Below are 19,172 nucleotides of genomic sequence, written 5' to 3'. Positions count from 1 at the left end.
CAGGGACTTCAGTAGGTTTACTGGTAAGTAGCATAATTATTTAACAACAAAATCACCTCTTTATCTGTGATATTTCAGTAAATATCATTTCTAGTTCTCTGCTATATCCTAATTCACAAAATGTTAAAGAAAAATAAAGCACACATTTGATTTTTAGAGACTGGATACTTGGAATAAAAATTCTAAGCTCCATAGGGGGCACTTAGTATAGATTACCAAACATTACCAAGTGCTTAATAAACATTTACCAACATCAGGGGGTATTTTTGTTAGGAGAGCGGGAATCACAGGGTATTTAGTAAACATTTACATACATTAAGGGGTATTTGGTAAATATTTACAAAACATTACAGGGATCCATGGCAAACACTTATAGACATTAAGGGATATTGACGTCTTCAAAACTGTTGCGCAAGTGGAAAGCTAAAACACGCTAGCATATGCCAAACCTAAAGTATGAAGCTATAGGCTCTATTACACGGTTCTGGAGTCGGCAGACCAGCGCTATCTCCTATGGGCTACCGGACAATGTAAAGATCGTCCAGGGACCCCCTCCTGCAGCTCCCGCACTGTTGACGCGTTTATGGTGCAGACAGAGAGCGGGGTACGAGGGCAAGCGAGTGCCAACCTGTCAAGTCAGTGCTCACTTGCTCCTCGTTTCCTGCTCGCTGCCTGCGCTATTACACGCGCCAAGAGTGAAAGGGTAGATTGTCCAAGTGGCCCATAGGATGTAGCGGCGGTCTGCTGACGCAATTCCTATTACGTGGAGCGACAGCCAACCATTATTATTATAATTATTGTTGTATTTTTTTCAACATGCTGTAAGACAAGGATCAGCTGACATTGTGCTGACTTGTCTCCTCTTGATATGCTGCTCTTTTCCTCCCATTGTTGACAGCTCATTGTCTAGTTTACAGACCACCACTCTGCTCTAAAAGCAGTGGTCTGGCTGGTATATACATAGCTATAGCATACATTTTATATATTACACAGTATATATACACTATAGCTCTTTACATCTACATTAAAGTTATATATACAACAGACAGACCAGCGCTTTTAGAGCACAGTGGTGGTCGGTAACCTAGACAAAGAGTTGGGAGGTAAAGGGCAGCATATTAGGAGAAGGAGGCAAGTTTGCTATATGAATGTATTTACAATAATATTTAGTTTGACAATCCATCCCTACAAGTCTAACTATGTTAGTTGATATGGGCATACCCCTTAAAAATAACATTTTCCCATAAAAATTAAAGGGGTAGTGCGGCACTAAACAATTATTCACTAAATAACACACATTACAAAGTTATACAACTTTGTAATGTATGTTATGTTAGTGAATGGCCCCCTTCCCCGTGTTTCCCCCCCACCCACGCCACCCCCGGAAGTGTAGTGCTCTATACTCACCTGATCCGTGTTGACCCCGTCGAGCGGTTTGGCCGGTCGCCCGAAGATTACATCATTGTCGCAAGATGGCGGACGGGGGTCAACATGGATCAGGTGAGTATAGAGCACTACACTTCCGGGTCTAGCGTGGGTGGGGGGAAACATGGGGAAGGGGGCCATTCACTAACATAACATACATTACAAAGTTGTATAACTTTGTAATGTGTGTTATTTAGTGAATAATTGTTTAGCACCGCACTACCCCTCCAATAAAGAATATTATTCAGTTGTTTTATTCCTAGATTCTATTGAATATGGATCAATAGAGTTTAAGATACAAATTTATTAGACTCTAAAGCCTTCTACACAGCTCGCTTGTTGCATTGCTGCAAATTGATGCCAAGGCTTGGATTTGCCAATGAAGAAGTACAATTTTGATCTTTCATTCTTATGTGAAAACAGGATTGTCTAGGAAAAAAAAATATTATTGGATTTGGAAAAGGAAGTCCAGCCATATTTCCTAATCATCTGCCTAGTAATTATAAAAAAAAACATCATGTGATGCAGCGGAAATATTGCCGTATTGACAGCCATGGCCCAGGAAATGAACCACAAGTGCCACAATGGCAGTCAGTCACTTACATAGGCACCAGACATTTTTTTAACTGTGACAAAAAAAAAAAAATTCTCTGTAGTCCTGGAGGTTCTGGTGTAGCCCATCAAAGGCACACCCCAAGTAAAAGGCTCCATTTTTATTTTGCGCTTTGCTTCTTCCTCCCCGGGGTCCTCCACTCCTGAAATCAGAGCTTCACTTTAAATGATTCCATATTCTTTCCATGCATTCACTGCTATGCAATTTAAAGTGACAATCGGTTAGGAAAAAGATGTGAAACATATGTACGGAGAGGGAGAAGGTGAGAAAAAAAGGAGACAGATTAACTATCGAGATTGGAAAGCAGTGTAGAAAGACACAGAAAGAAAAACAGGAAATGAAGGGAGGAATGGCAGAGGGTCAAATAGATAGAAAAATGTTTGGTGACATGGGAGAAAATATTTCATAAAAAAAGACACAACGATTAGATGTTATAACTCCAATGTAACATGAAGGAGAGTTACAGAAAGAGTCAGATAACAGGACAGGAAAAGTGTAAGACAAAAACAATATCATGGTGTAACTACAGAGAAAAAGGGAAATGGTTCATGAGAAAGGAAAGTAAGAGCAGAAAAAAACCCCAAAGCTATTCCGAGATGGAAAAATATGGAGAAGGTACCAAGAGAAATAAAACCAGGCATTGGAGGAGGGGAGACGGAGGAAAAAAAGGGGGAGAAGGGATAAGGAAAGGGTGAACGAGAGGAGAAAGTAGAGGGACCAGAAGAGGGAGAGAGAGAGGGCAGGCATGTAATAGTATCAATGCCTTGGAAAATTGTGTAGCAGGCAGAGAAGGAAGGACTGACACAGGGCTGGGTCACATGGAGGTTACTGCACCCAAAGGGGGTTCTGGCAGGGTTCATAGAGAGCTGGCTGCCTGCATCTTACTGACAGGGAGGGGAGAGAGAGGAAAGAAGGGGGGGGGTGGATTCCCTCTCGCAGGCAACTCAGATTGAAAGGAAAATGCAGAGTTTCACGCCACAGGAATGTACCACTGCATCCTGACCTAAGGGGAGAGAGGGAGCCAGAAAGGCAGCAGTGGCTTGACAGAGAGAGGGAAAGAAGTGGGCAACAAAGGTGTAAGCGTATTTTTGTGAAATAAGCAGAATTTAGCCCTAAAACCAACATATTCTTAGAGAATTTGCCTTGCTTCCACTAGCCTACGCTATTATGCTATTACTAAGCCCAGGCGGCGTGTACATAGTCTTCCACATACGTCGCACATTTGCCGAGAGACTTTTTTCACACTTCAACTTTTATCACCACTTAGCACATCTGCTCCAACAAGAAAGAAATATAGCCGTAAGGCTGCTAGATATGTATCAGGATGATGAAATCCGCCGCATACAGTAGTGCTCTTAGAGAACATAGCTGACTCTTTTCAGTGCTTGCGGCACATGTGTGAAACATGATACGCACCTTTTTTTTTAAATCTTACTCTAAGCTCCTGTTTATGGAGACTGCTGCTACATCTGGAATATGAAAAATGCAGAGAGGTTGTATAAGCGTATAGACATCAGATGTGAAGTGTACTCTTTAGGCTGCGTGCCTCAGCCATGTGAGTGGTTTCTTGTGATTTACTAGTCTGCGCCCTTAACAATATTAGTTCAGTCCAATATAGTTGTTGTTTACTTTGGTCTGCCATGATTATGGTTACTCTCTGGTTCTTAACCAATTTTACCAAAATATTGGTTTTGGAGAATGGAGAAAGACTTAAGATGATCATATACATCAGACAGCTGTCTACCGAATGCTCATTCCACTGACATCTGTCTGTCCCAATGCCTTCATAGATATGCACTCTCAGCTCAGCCGAGCATGCACATGTTCTAAAAGGGGAGTGGGGAGGAAGCTGTGGCAAGACTACACTGGTGGCTGCTTATCTCCAAGAGAAAAAAAGTTTCACACAGTTGAAATCCAACATGCACAATCCCGGTCACCCCTGTCATCTTCTGTCAAGAGGCCATCATACATATTAGTTTGTCAGCTAATCCTGCCAAAATCAGTGGGTTCAACCCATAACACATATCTAATGGTGTCATGCATACAGCATGGTACCGAAAAAGGCGCAAAAAGCACCTTTGGGTTCACACTGTACTTTTGTCCCCTTCACTGTTTCATTTACAGAGTGTTTAATCTGGCTGTAAAAAAAAACAACAAAGTTAACTACGCTATTGTGTGCAGTAAAAAACATACGATGTAATCAACAACTTTTTAATGTTTTAAGTCAATGGATATGGATTCTGCTATATAGCATACATTAAAGTATACGAAGTCCAGCAAAAATGTTTATTTAAGTATTGTATTGCCCCCCAAAAGTTATACAAATCACAAATATACACTTATTACGAGAAATGCTTAAGTGCTTTTTTTCCCTGCACTTACTACTGCATCAAGGCTTCACTTCCTGGATAACATGGTGATGTCACTTCCTGGATAACATGGTGATGTCACTTCCTGGATAACATGGTAATGTCACAACCCGACTCCCAGAGCTGTGCAGGCTGTGGCTGCTGGAGAGGATGATGGCAGAGGGATGCTCAGTGTCCCTCCAGTGCCCTGTGTCCCTCAGTGTCCCCCTGCCATCATCCTCTCCAGCAGCCACAGCCTGCACAGCTCTGGGAGTCGGGTCGTGACATTACCATATTATCCAGGAAGTGACATCACCATTTTATCCAAGAAGTGAAGCCTTGATGCAGTAGTAAGTGCAGGGAAAAAACACTCTACAAGCATTTCCCATAATAAGTGTATATTGGTGATTTGTATACATTTGGGGGGGCAATACAATACTCAAATAAAATTTTTCGCCAGACTTCTCCTTTAAAGGGAAGCAAAAGCGCAGTGTGAACATAGCCCACTCTAGAGCTATACCTCCACTTTAAACCTCCACTTAAAATCATAAGCATACAGAAAAATTAGTAGGGCCACAAAGACTCATACAACTCACAGATTGTATGCAGTCATGTGCATAAATAGTAAGTAGTAAGCCCACAGGTTTGGTCATATAAGATCACCATGAAAATACTGGAACAGTTTTCTTTGATGATGTTTGTAGAAGGCATACTATTGCCTTTGTTATGTCTCTTGCCCCTATATGCAATGCAGTATGATGACTGTGTGAGCCGTCCAGTGAAGTGACTGACAGGATGCAATGTCATGATGGGTCAACACTGCATTCTATGGAACTGCAGCAGTGACTGTGTACCACTAGGCTAACAAGGCAAGCTTTATCTTAGCTTATGGGAGTTCTGCATTGTATTATGGCCCTATTCCACGGAACGATTATCGTTCATTTTCGGACGATATCGACCGCTACGGACGATAATCGTTCCGTGGAATAGAGTGCAACGATCAGCCGACATCGTTCATGTCGGCTGATCGTTGCAGTCGCTTGTTTTTCAACATGTTGAAAAACAAGCGACTGATATAGCAGCGATCTGCTGCCGTCGCTCCGCTGAATAGGAGCATCGGCAGCAGACGCTGCTATATCCTATGGGCTGCCCGGACGATCAGCGATCCTCCGAGCAGCCCCCCCGCAGCTCCCCGCCGCCCCTCCCGCACTCACCCGCTCGCTGCAGCCGCGTTGAATAGCGGCGGCAGCGAGCGGCGAACGAGGAGCAAACGAGCGCTAATAGCGCTCGTTTGCTCCTCTAAAACGGCCCGTGGAATAGGGCCATTAGGCTTTTGCCTTAGGTGATTTCTTTAATAGCATACACTAGCCCTGGCAGTACGCACTGGCTGCCCCACTAATATTTTTAGATGCCTCGCCATGTAGTTGCTCACTGTGATATTTTACCAGGGATAAAAGTTGAGATTTCAGACTTTTGTGATATAACATTAAATTGAAATTTGGTCAAAGTTTTTAGGGCTGTCACTTGTATGCCCGATGTAAAAGCAATACGTCCTACAGTATTTAGTGTTAACTCCCTCAAAAAACCACAAAAGTGACATTTTAACATATGAAACTGGGGACACCATGAACACTGCTTACTAGAAACATTCCATCTGTGACTACATCCATCCTACTTGTAGAAACACCACTTCGGCCTTTGTGCCCCCATCAACCAGACAGTATGTGCAAATGGAACATGCAAATCTGTGCAATCACTATCTGCCTATGGGGTTATACTAATCTAAAAGATGGTTCATTGCCAAAGATGAAAATAAATGGACCATATGCATTAGCAGTGTCCATTGGTGCCAGCATAGGGGCCGTGTCGTGCATGCGTGTGTGTGTGTGTGTGTGGGTGTGGGTGTATGTGTGTATATATATATATATATATATATTTTTTTTTTTTTTATTTTTTTTTTCATATATAACTTAATTGTGCAAACCATGGTTGCTATTGGTTACTGACAAAATAGAACACTCTTAATGGTTACTAGTCTCTATTCCTCAAGGCCTTTTCCTGAGCTTTTTTTTTTATTTTGAATAAAATATTTGTGTTGTGTATTTTTTTTATATACATTACTGATTAAAAGTTAAGTTTTACACTCTATGGGGGAGATTTATCCAACTGGTGTAAAGTAGAATTGACCAGTTGCCCCTAGCAACCAATCAGATTCCACCTTTCATTCCTCCCAGATTCCTTGGAAAATTAAAGGTGGAATCTGATTGGTTGCTATGGGCAACTGGGCCAATTCTACTTTACACCAGTTTGATAAATCTCCCACTATGATTACAGTGATTGTCAGGAATATTGATGCTTGGACTAATGGAGTGAACCACACTCACATTCTTGCTTTATACCTTAAGCAGGGATAGGGAACCCTTGTTACAGAAATACAATTCCCATCATGCCCTGACAGCCAAAGCCAGTGTGGCTTCTTGGCACCTACAGGTACCAAGGACCCAGGTCACAACCTAAATGCCTGAGCAATATTCTGAATTAGCAGGATCCACCATAACTGGCTGTATGGGGAAGGCCCCCATAGGAGAGCAGTTTGTCCCATTGTGCACAAGTTTACTTTTAAAGCCAGTGCACTGGTCTCCAGTAAACGTACATTTTCCCATGCAACGTCAGCACCCTGTTTTTAGCTTCTGATCCTTCCTGCTCGCTCTGTGCAATACATCACAGGATGGTGCATTAGGCTGCAGATACTGAACTGGAAAAATAGAGCCCTGCTATTTATTTTACACTTATAAATGATGTAATAGGACGCTACAAAGGCATATGCATGCACACTTGGCTGACAAAAGCAAGCCAGCCATGGAAATGCCATTTCTATTGACAGTCCTAGAGACTGAGGCTGCCGGGACATACATGTAACATAGAGATTGCACAGTTCCCTATTTTTCCAATAATTTCCAATACAGCACATTTTCCAGTAGAAAGTTATATCTGAACCATTGGCATTAGAGTACATATAGGAGAGTGGGCATGATAGCCAGAGAAAATGATGGATAGATGGCACTCGCCAGACACAGCTGTGGTCGAATGCAGACCAACATAACAACCATACCAGTTGTAAGCCTCTCCTGGTCAAGTGTCTTCTCATATGGCCAAGTCTCTCATGCCAGAAGAGGCTCCTGCCACTTTACGACCCTGCCGGTCACACCCTGACTGCAGTAGTTTCCCCACTACAAATCACTCCTAGTATCACCTTTTTATTTCACCTGTTGCCACCTCCTGGACAGACATGAGAACCAATGTACTCAAGGGATGGGGACATGATTCTGTATCATGACAACTAACCCCTGAGATTTAAGTTTGGACAGTAGTATTACACAGAACTTGGTATTAAAGTGGCTCTCAGATTATGAAAATACCTTTTCATATGCCATAATTTATATCAACAAGTAATGAACTGCTTTATTCGACCATTGCCCTGAACAATCACATGACTCTTCATTTCTTCCATCTACGCCTGACGTCATATACAATGCACCCAGCATACATTGTGGTGCATTATCCATAAGTCAGCAGGAAAGGGGGAAGAAATGAGCTGGTCCTTTATAGTCTCATACAGAGCTTGCACTGCTAGTCTAAGCAGCCTATGGCCATTATGAATAAGTTGATGTTCCTGCTCCAATCTTCTTGTTAAAATTCACTCTGTTCTGCAATCTGCACACCTAGTTTTCCCTGGACAGAGTATGGCCACTCCATAGACACTTCAACCCAGTCACTATATCCCTCAGCATGTATATCTAAATGTTACCGACCAAATTCTCAGTTATTAAAGCTAGTGTCAAATAAATAAACTTTTGGAATGACGTTGAAGATCCCGCTGGGTATCACTTCTGGGACCTGCTGCGATTTGGCCGAGTGAAGCATGTAGCAGCCGCTTTACTCCATGGCTGTCAATAAAATCCTACTTATTTGCTCTATAATAGTATATGGAGAGAATGAACTGGATCTCCTGGATGAAACCTGTCTCACCTGACTGTAGCTCAGGGTCACAGCGGGTCTCAAGATGCAATTTTTAACTTTTGGTCTGACAACATGCCAAAAGTTAACTTTTCTCACACCAACACTTTAACCATTGGACAACATTAGAATATATAAAGAAAATGATAAATAAATACAGTTTAATTGCATTAATGATTATCATGCAATTTACCTAGAAAGAAGCTGTTTACTACTGTATGAGCAGAATGGAAAAAGTGAGGGCATATGAAAACTATTTAAATGAGACCATGGAAATTCTAGTAATGCTCTTTCCCTTTGGTTGGTACATGTAGGGTTATGACAATGTTTCACAGAACCTATGGATCTGATAGTTTAGTCCATATACACAGCAGTCATCGCTGTGACCCATCATTGTGCTTGTTCTTCATTAAGCTAACTGGAGGCAACTATGGGGGGCACCAAGCAGAAAAATAAAGTTTTAAAAGTAGAAATATAGACGTATCCATGTTCCAGTGCTGGGATATGCTGCTCTTTTTCTCTGCCAGGACTTGAAGGTTACTGGATAGTGAGGGACATAGGAGTGTTAGGCTTGGCATTAGCGAACATTAGCGAACATGTTCGTATGTTGGTACGAACATGACGCTAATTGTTTTTGTTCGCCGTTCACAAACAATTTGTTCGATGTTCAGAAGGGTTATAATGCTCATTTTCGAACATATTCGAAGTTGCAAATGTACGCCACTGCATAATTTACGCCTTGCACTTGATAATCTGTACGCATGTGTATAACTCTAGACCAAAACGTATGCAATATGTACGAAATCTGTACGCAAATGAATGAAATTAAAATACGCAAATGCGTACGCGATACGCATTTGCATAAGCATGCGCGTACTGCGGTTTATCTGGTTTATCTAGATTGGAAAACTCTAGTTTATATGTTTCTACAAGCCATTTAAAGCTACCCAATAGGAGCCCTTATTGGAAATGTTCTATTATCAAGGAAGCAGGGAACTCTGTGAACATCCTGCGAATACATAATCTAAGTGCAACATCTTGTTCTGTTATGTGGTCTGTCTAGACCTTGAACATGTAGTAGCTTGCAGCGAGTAATTGCATCAGGACACAATTGCATGGAGTCTTCATTGCATTAGGCTTTGTCATCTTTCCAGTGTAAGAATGGGGTGAATTGTACACTGGCCTTAAAATAGCACAAATAAATAGTTGTCTTTATTTGTCTTTTCAAAGGCCCTTTAGGAAGTCATCTAACAGGTGCAATTCCTATAAAGTGTGACAATTGCCTTTATAACCTTCTGCACCACTTCCCCTTGGTGTTTGTCTCCTGCTGTGTTTACAGTGTACCACTGATGGCCGAGCAGTCATGGTCATAGCCTACTGTCTTTATGGCGAGACGCTTAAAGCTTGATTACTAGAGGTAGAAATCACCCACGATGCTGAATATTATGCTGATTATTAGTTATAGCAGTCATAGCTATGACTGTGATGATGGTAAAAACAAATGGAAACTAGTCTATGATATCACAGTGGGACAAGGAAAGGCAATTTTTCCTTTTAAAGGGGCAATAGATGAATAGAAAACTGTCCTCATCTTACCAAAATAATATGGAAAAAACATTGAAAACCTTCGAAAACCATTGCATCTTTAACCAAATTTAGTTCATCTATTTTTTTTACTTTAAAGCAATAAAAAAATGTCAAGTCAACAATTTATACAACAATCCGATAAAGGAAGGTTCTGAGATGATGATTCAGTAATGTTTCTGGACTTATCATCTACTATCCCATCAATGGACGCTAAGTCAGCACTTTCTTACACAGCAATACATTCTGATCTATAACAGATGTGCTTTACTGTCCCTTTAACCAAATATCAATTAATGTTACATATATCATTAAGTAGAACGTTTATAGGTGAGTCCTTATAGTCCATAGGCTCTTCTATTAATAATGCTTTATGGCAGGAGTTCTCGTATTCCTTTTTATGGGAAGAATTGCAGGGCCCGAATATATTTTAATGGGCTCAGGTTTTGTTTATAGATATGTTATACTTATACTTATATGTTTTAGCTCTTTAATAAAATCTTGCACCAAATGCTATCCCCACTATAATAAATTCAGGTCAATGACTCAGTTTGTTGCCCCAGCCCATAATCAGAAGAACCTTGCTAAGTTATAGTGGGTTGTTGGCTCCCTTCCTGACACCTTCCAACCAGGACACCTGCTCCTCTAGCTACCCCACATTCACTGTAAGGGTCCTTTTACACATACAGATAAATCACTTAAACGTTCGTTTAACAAACGACAAGCAATGATATTTTCTTTTAAACGATTTAAATGTTTTTCTTTTAAACGTTTAAATGAAAAGATAAATTGCTATGAAAAGTTGTTAATATGATCGTAATTACGTTCGCATTTAGGGTGCCTTCACACGTACCGTATCGCTGCGTTTTTATCGCTGCGTTTTTGATGCGTTTTTTACATGCGCGTTTTGATTTTCACATGATTTCCATGTGAAAATCCAAACTCGCATGTAAAAATCGCACCAAAAACGCAGCGATAAAAATGCAGCGTTAAAAACGCAGCGATATGGTAGGTGTAGCTACCCTTAAGGTGAATGAACATAATTGCGTTTGTATTTATATACTGCGAACGATGAGTGTTTACACTGAAAGGCTATGTTCACATGATGTTTTTTCCTTTCCGTTTAATATTTTTTTTAAATGATGTCATTTTAGGTCAAAATGATGTCTGTCAATTTGGGACGCCTGTCAGTACAATGACGGCTGCTAGTACATTATTCTAGTTTAGGTGGACTTTGGGTATGTCTCTAATTGAAAAGTCCATTGAAATTTATTAGTAAAGACTATGAAAGGATGGTGAAAAAAGAATTGTGTGTGAACAACTAAAAAATAAAGTCCGTTGTTTACAAAAGACGTCTGCGAATAATTGTCATGATCATTATTATGACGTCTGCACAAACAACGTCCGTTATTTAATACACTGTGTGCATTGGGCGGCCATCATTCCATTGACTTCAATGCATTCCATTGAGGTCAATTAAAATGCAGTAATACCGGATGTCATTTTATAAAGAAAAGGCATCCACCTTTTCTCTTTTTTTACTTAGTGCGAACATAGCCAAAGACTTAACATACAAACAAATTTTTGTTTTATCATTGCCGCATTTACCCCAAATTATTGTTTAAATTCGAACGATTAAGTGATTTTTTTGCATGATAATCGGCCTGTGTAAAATGCCCTTAACTCATCTCAACTGAGTACAACTTGACTTTGCCTGTGCCTAGCCCCCTAAATTGTTTGTCTGGTACCAGTTGTTCTACTCCTGGGTCTGATCATTGGCTCTGCGTCGGTCATGTCCCATTCAAGTCTCATCACATTCCTGTCTGTTTTACTGGTAATGACCCTTGACTTCAACTACACCACTGCTGCCAGTCGTCGAATATTTTTGGGTTCTTCCTGGGGCAAAGTATAAACCTTCTTGTGAGGGTTAAAGGTGATTTATTAAACTCCGCACCCCAGTCTAGCCAATGTAAAATGGATTATGGCTTGGAACATCCACATGTCTCGTACTTGCCCATAACACACAAGTGTAACAGAAATGTTACACTTCTATTTCTATTACTAAACACAAAAGGGGGTAATTTATCATTGTTTTTGTTTGAATTTTTTTTCTCGTGGCCTTTTTTTAATTCTGTATTTAATAAAATTTTCATGCTAAAAGAATGCGATTTATGTGCAATGTATTTTTTTTATTATGCGCTTAACAACATTTAAAGCAGTATTTTTTTTGCCTGTGCACTTCTATTAGGCTAATTTATTATTTGCACAAAAATTTTAATTGTGTAAATATTAGCAAAACCATATGCCACCCCCTGACCAGGTATAACATTTACTCATGTTTGAGGTTTTTTGAGCAAGTGAGAAATTTTTAAAGATTTAACACAGCGGTTTTTGTGCATGATAGGTAGACTCCCAATTTAAAAAAAATGCATAAAAAGAAGGAACACAGAAAAAATAAAAAACAAATGTTAATTATTATGCTGAATTATAAATCCATAAATCTTCCCCATTGCTTGTTATGTGTTGGTAATGGTTATTAGTATCTCTTTCTTGGCTGTATAGTTTTATTTATTTTTAGGGGTTCATCATAATTTTATGTGGTCTTAAATCCCTAGGGTATCACTGGAGAAAATTACAATATTCCAGACTACTGATCCTAAAGGATAGAGAGGCAGATTAACTTGGAGGCTTCAATGCATTTCCTAGTTGTTTAATATAGGAAGTAAGGGGCATTATTGTTTTAGTCAGCTGGCTATGGTAATATTCCAAGTGAAGCAAAGTTGTCTTATGACTTGATGAAAAGTTCTCTATGCTTATACTGTTCTGTATTTCTGGAGGACATTGGTCAGTACACATTTTATCAGTATATGAGGCTTTTATCAGAAAATGTGTCTTTGATTCCTGTAACTAGTCCAGGCTTGGCAGCACTGCTGACACTTTGTGAGGCTTTGTTTACATGGATTCCACATTTATTAATACAATGCTTACAGTAGCATTGTAAGTTGGCAGTAATAGTCTATAGTGGTGATGTGGCTAATCTTCATGGCAGGTATGCCCTGCAGGAAGTGATGTATTCTTTCCTGTCTGACACTGTGCTCTCTGCTGCCACCTCTGTCCGAGAAGGGAACTGTCCAGAACAGAAGTGAATCCCCATAGAAAGCCTCTACAGCTCTGGACAGTTCCTGACAGAGACAGAGGTGGCAGCAGAGAGCAGTGTGTCCGACTGGAAAGAATATGCCAATTTCTTCAGGGCATACAACAGCTGAAAAGTACTGGACAAGAGTTAATAGCAAATGACAAATACATGTCCCCAGAGTATAACATATTTTATAAGTTATATACTATATTTAAGGGGATATGTAAGGGATTACCATATGTAAGGATTGTTTTAATGTAAATGAAAGTCATAAGAGGGAACCCTGGTGATGTTTGTTTGCTGTTGTACAGGGAACAATACTACATCTTTCCCAGTGTACAATTACTTATCCAGGAAAGACTGTCCCTTTGTATAGAATCTCATATCATTTATATAGATGTCTATATATCTGGGGGTGGGGAGAAAAGCATGGGTGACAGAATTGCACCACAGTTTACACCAAAAATCAAACGCACCTGTTATTAGAAAGGGTTTTTTTAATCAAATTACACAAAAAATGAGATTTTTGCCATGATGAATAAGGGGTGTGAGTGTGACTTAGCAGAAAAGTAGGGTGTGGTTTTGTAAAAAGTCATATCACTTATATGTGCCAAAAATTTGCCACTCTTTAAGCAACCATAATTGGGAAGACATCTCAAATGGCTTATACTGCTACACAGCTACATAAGTAATGAGATCATCCATACAATGGATCACCTAATTACCTAATAAATGCTTTTTTATTGCTGCTCTGAAGTGTCATAGAGGTGTGGCCAGGGCACTAAGGTGTACTTTAGTGTTATGGCCACACCTGCAGCCTCAGGCAAATACAATAAAGGTATGGCTAGCCTCACTGCTTACATACATATGTATCCATGTTTGGGATGTCTTTTTTAGCTGATGGGTTCCCATAAAAAATCCACTAGATCATTGATGGGAAACCTTCAGCCCTCCAGCTGTTGCAAAAATACAATTTCCATTATGCCTGAACAGCCAAAGTTATGGCTTTGGTTGCCAAGTATGATGGGAATTGTAATTTTGTAACAGCTGAAGGGGTTAAGGCTCCCCATCACTGATCTAGATTATTAAAATACAGTGAAGGGCGATGCTGTAATCAATACCTCTTCTTCATTCCCAATTACGTACATATGTTTAGAATGATTTTCTTAAGGTGCATTGTTTCAAGGACTGTGTCTTTATTTGTTTACTTGTTGTTTCCTGTCTTCTTTTGTTGTCTTTCTGGCTGATGGTCTCTTCGACTTGTCTACTCTGTAAAATTCTGAAAAAGTCTAAGGGTACTATTCCACGAAACGATAATCGGCCGAATTATCGCTCCGTGTAATAAAGACAACGATCAGCCGATTATCGTTGTCATCGGCTGATAGTTGATATAGGTTAGAACCTATAATTGTCGGGCTCCGACCGCGCGCTGCTACGTATGATAGCGGTGCGCGGCTGGTGACTGACAATATACATTACCTATCCAGGCTCCAGGGCTGCTCCTGCGGTCCGCTTCTCCCCGGGTCCCGTGCGCTCTAGCTTCAGAGCGGCCTGTCAGCTGAGAGGCCGCTCAGCCAGTCACAGGACGGGACCGCTGCGGTCTATGATTGGCTGAGAGGCCTGTCAGCAGACAGGCCGCTCTGAAGATAGAGCGTGCGGGACCCGGGGAGAAGCGGACCGCAGGAGCAGCCCTGGAGCTTGGATAGGTAAAATATATAGTTAAAGCAAGGGCTGCAAGGACATCGGTAACAATGTCCCTGCAGCCCTTGTTAAACGATTATCGGCCCGTGTAAAAGGCCCAGTAAACGAGCGCCGATCTAGCAGATCAGCACTCGTTTACAGGTATTATCCGGCCCCCATCGGCCCATGTAATACCACCCTAACACGATGCTAAAAATCTGACACATTTTTAGACTGAGTAGTCTAAGCTGCAATTGTCTAAGAACTGATTTTTTTTGTGTCTGTATCACAATCCTTATATTATCTAGCCCTACCCAAAGACATCAGACTGCCCTACCCAAAGACATCAGACCCAATACTCAGTTTCCCCCTTCTGTTGTTCCCCTCGCTCTATCTCTGACGGTTCCTACACTCTATATGTTTACTTGCAATCAGATATTGCCGTTGTTACTGGCTCATCCTGTATTTCTGACTATGTACAATGGCTGGACCATGGGCAAATGAAGCACTTATGCCTGTGTCAACCCAAGTTGAAGTCTGTAAGCTCCAACGAGCAGGTCTCGTTTATACTTTGTAATTTCGTTATTTTTTTATTTATTCTAATTATTTAACTGTGTATTATGTACCTCTGTACTGTATGCATAGAAAAAAGTGCTGCAGAATCTGTTGGCGCTATACACATAAATATATTATTATAATTATTATTATTATCTTAAAGGGGAACTATCAGCAGGTTAGACAAGTCTAATTTACTGAACCCACTTTAGCAGAGGTCCCGCTCTGTTAGCTGGCGTAATCTTCATCCGGGAGCACTGTTATGGTGTGTTTACACAGGCAGATTTATCTGACATAGTTTGGAAGCCAAAGCCAGGAATGGATTTGAAAAGAGGAGAAATCTCAGTCTTTCCTTTATGACCCGTTCCCTGTTTATGGTCTGTTCCTGGCTTTGGCTTCAAAAATCTGTCAGATAAATCTGCCTGTGTAAACGCACCATTAGGAGCAATGCCCCCGCTCCCACAGCATCATCTGGATCACCCGCTTCACCCGCCAACCTAATACACGTGCCGACACTGAGCAAGTAAGAGGAGGGGGGGCCGTGGGGAGCTGCCCGGAGAATCTTTAGATTGTCTGGGTAGTTTAAAGGAGACAGCGTCGGTCTGATGCAGCTGCTCCTATTACACAGAGCAATGGCCAGCAGACCATCGCTAGCTGCTTCCTTGTCTTCCAACATTGTGCATGTTGGCTGTTCATTGCCTTTTAACATTACCTATTACACCAAGCTATTATTGGCCGTAACGGATGATAATGGACCAAATACGGCCAATAATCACTTGGTGTTATAGGGCCTTAAGTTGGCTTGCTTCAAAGCAGAATTTGTGGCACACTTAGGTTGTGCCATCTTTTACTATGGCCACAAATCCTTTGTCTCACCTTGAAGAATTCTGGCAAATGTTTATTATTAAATCTGGGCCAATGTGATAGATGATAGATAGATAGATAGATAGATAGATAGATAGATAATAGATAGATATATAGATAGATAGATAGATAGATAATTGATAGATAGATAGATAGATAGATAGATAGATAATTGATAGATAGATAATAGATAGATAGATAGATAGATAGATAGATAGATAGATAGATAGAAGATATATAGATAGATAGATAGATAGATAGATAGATAATTGATAGATGATAGATAGATTATTGATTGATTGATAGATAGATAATAGATAGATGATTGATAGATAGATAGATAAGAGATAGATAGATCTATGATAGATAGATAATTGATAGATGATAGATAGATAGATTATTGATAGATAGATAATAGATAGATTATTGATTGATTGATAGATAGATAGATAGATAGATAGATAGATAGATAGATAGATAGATAATAAATAGATAGATCATGTGTGTTGGGGACCATAATGGCCCACAGTAATGTGCAGTAGTGGGCTCCTGTGTCCAGGAACAGTAGTATTTCCCAGCCTGGCCCAAAGTGGTTCTGGGTGTAAAAACTGACATCAAAGTGGGCAGATGGGCTGTTATTCAAAACAGGAAAACGTGTCCCATTGTTCCATTTGATTCCATCTTTTACGCCCAGAACCACTTTGGGCCGGCTGGACTGACCCGAGTCTGATGCGGGGCATCCTTCCCTGTGTGCGGGCAGTGTGACATCAGTGGCTGAAACTCATTTAACCCTTTGAAAACCTCAGTTACTTATTGAAATCAGAAAAAAATGCCCGTCTGCCCTCTTTGATGCCAGTTTTTACACCTAGAACCAGTTTAGTCTCTTGTGGGTATGATGTGGGGCATCCCTCTCTCTTTATGGGCAGTGTGACATCAGTGGTCCCAAGTAAAAAAAAAAAAAAAAAAAATTGTGTTGCCACTTTGATGCCCATTGTTATGCCAACCAATGGGTATTTTGGCTGTTTTCAGCTGCATTCCCCTCAGGGCACTTTATTTTGGGGTAAAGTAGATTTTCTGTGAGGAAAAAAATGTCTAAAAAATCAAAAAGACAAGTGGTTGTGTATGAGGAGCAGCTGTATAAGTAACCCCCCTCAGCCCTCTGTGCACGGGGGCAGGTATCGGACACAGCAGGGGGCAGGCCATTGTTAGGCAGATTTGGGACAGGTAGAGGGGACTTTGTTGTGGTGGAGGAGAAGGCAGCCGGAGCTGAGAGGCTGCTGTGAGGACTGGCCCGTCCCCTCACAACCTCCAGTCACTCCCACAGCCCCGAGGCAGCCTGGCTATTTGCAAAAGGTATGCCACAAAGCAGGCTGTGCTAGCGGCGGAGGGCGAGAGGCGAGCTCAGGTCGGGAGGTGCCCCAGCAGCAGCAGTGAGCCCAGTGCCAGCGCCGTGCCCCCTCCTCACAGCCGCCACCATGTATGACTGTGTGGAAGCGTTCCCCCTCATGCCCCGGCCGCTGTATGACATGAGTTCTCAGGGAGCCTGCATGCTGAGGAAGGCTGCCTGCTATGGGGGGCTGGATCCCTTCGGATGGATGCAAAGCCACAGTTTACAATGTAGGTACCATCTACCTTATACAATACTGAGGTGTGGGCACTGTGCCCAGATGTAGCAGAGCTGAGTTAGTTATTTCACTACTGGGTTTCCATTGGTAACAATATCAACTCTAGTAAGTTTACCTGCAGTCCTATGGAAACCCCAGCTACAGCAGCCCTGCTCCATCTCCTCACCTTATGCATATGCTTCTGTGCATTGTTATATTATGCAGCACTGTGTTGTGTTTGTAGAAATGTTTACTACTAGGATTGTGTTGGCAGATACATTGTAACCTCTCCTGCATTCCTTAGAGGGGATACTCACAGAGGTGACTACTGCATTGCCTTCCATTGCTGCATATCAATACCATATGTGCAGTGAAATCATGCCCCCTGCTACATCCAGGGGGGTCCGCCATACTGGATAGCCATTGTAATTCATTCCTCAGTATTTAATTACTACTAGATCTAATAAAGATGGTTTTAGCCTTGTAGCTGCAATGAGATCATAGTATGTGGGAAGCCACAAAACTCTACCAAGTGTTACTGTACTATTGTGATTCTAATAGTGGCGCCCTATAGGTGAGTTTGTTGTCATTTGTATTCAATAGATTTACCTGCAAACGTACAACAACTCTTGTGACGTCATACCGCCAAGCTGTGCCAAGTGACAAAATCAGACAAAATTAACCCTTCTCCATCTGCGCAAGACTGGAGAAAACTACGAGCCTGGAGATGTCATTAAAAGCTTTTCAGGCCTCTCTGAGGACCAAGGAGTTAAAAGTGTTCTTTGTGGCAAAGCATCTCTGGAACCGAGCACAATACTGTGGGCTTTCCCTAGGGGATAGAGTGTGTGGGATAAGAAGTTAGTGGGATTGTGTTGGTGAATGTACATTGATGGCATGCTGTCAGGACTGTGTGGGTGTGAATGTTGCTTTAGGTATGATTGTGTGTAGATTGTTTTGACTGTCAGATTGTGAGAGTGTTGAGTGTGTGGTGGCGGAGGGAGGAGTACCAGTCGGAATGTAGATTTTTCTTTCACCCTTGTTGGGCGGGTGTTTTTTTTTTTATATGGAAATTTGGCCAAGTGCCACTAGACAGACAAACAGGATGACAATCAGAAAAGGGCAAAGGCACAATGAGTTCCACGCCAAGGGTGAAGGAGTGGGTCACTTTGGGATGTGCTTGTAGCCTCACCAAGTTCTATCCAGCTACTGATATCCGTATGAGGGTCATCAGTTTAATCAGGCAGTGCTGGGTTCTCCAAAGGTTCAGTGTCAATGTCTTGGCTAAAGAATATACCCCGCTAAGTTGGCTTATATGTACATCTATATGGGTGGTCTCCTCTTGTAGA

General features: G+C 41.3%; 1 protein-coding gene across 2 annotated transcripts in view; it reads left to right on the top strand.

Moving 5' to 3' along the window:
- The window catches only part of RARG (retinoic acid receptor gamma), a 135,749-nt gene that overhangs the window by 85,412 nt on the left and 31,165 nt on the right, over positions 1-19,172 (top strand). Inside the window, exon 1 of one of the 2 annotated variants that reach the window (XM_069970199.1) lies at positions 17,543-17,839. The exons of the other annotated variant lie outside the window; for it this stretch is intronic. Within the exon in view, the coding sequence (XP_069826300.1) occupies positions 17,698-17,839 (142 nt within the window). The 5' untranslated portion in view covers positions 17,543-17,697. Of the gene's footprint in view, positions 1-17,542; positions 17,840-19,172 lie in introns of those variants that run through there. 2 annotated transcript variants of the gene reach the window in all.

The sequence above is a fragment of the Dendropsophus ebraccatus genome, chromosome 5 (genome assembly GCF_027789765.1).
Source record: "Dendropsophus ebraccatus isolate aDenEbr1 chromosome 5, aDenEbr1.pat, whole genome shotgun sequence".
In the NCBI taxonomy this organism is placed as follows: Eukaryota; Metazoa; Chordata; class Amphibia; order Anura; family Hylidae; genus Dendropsophus; species Dendropsophus ebraccatus.
Note: the sequence above shows the minus strand (reverse complement) of the source record. Positions and strands in the feature narration are given on the sequence as shown.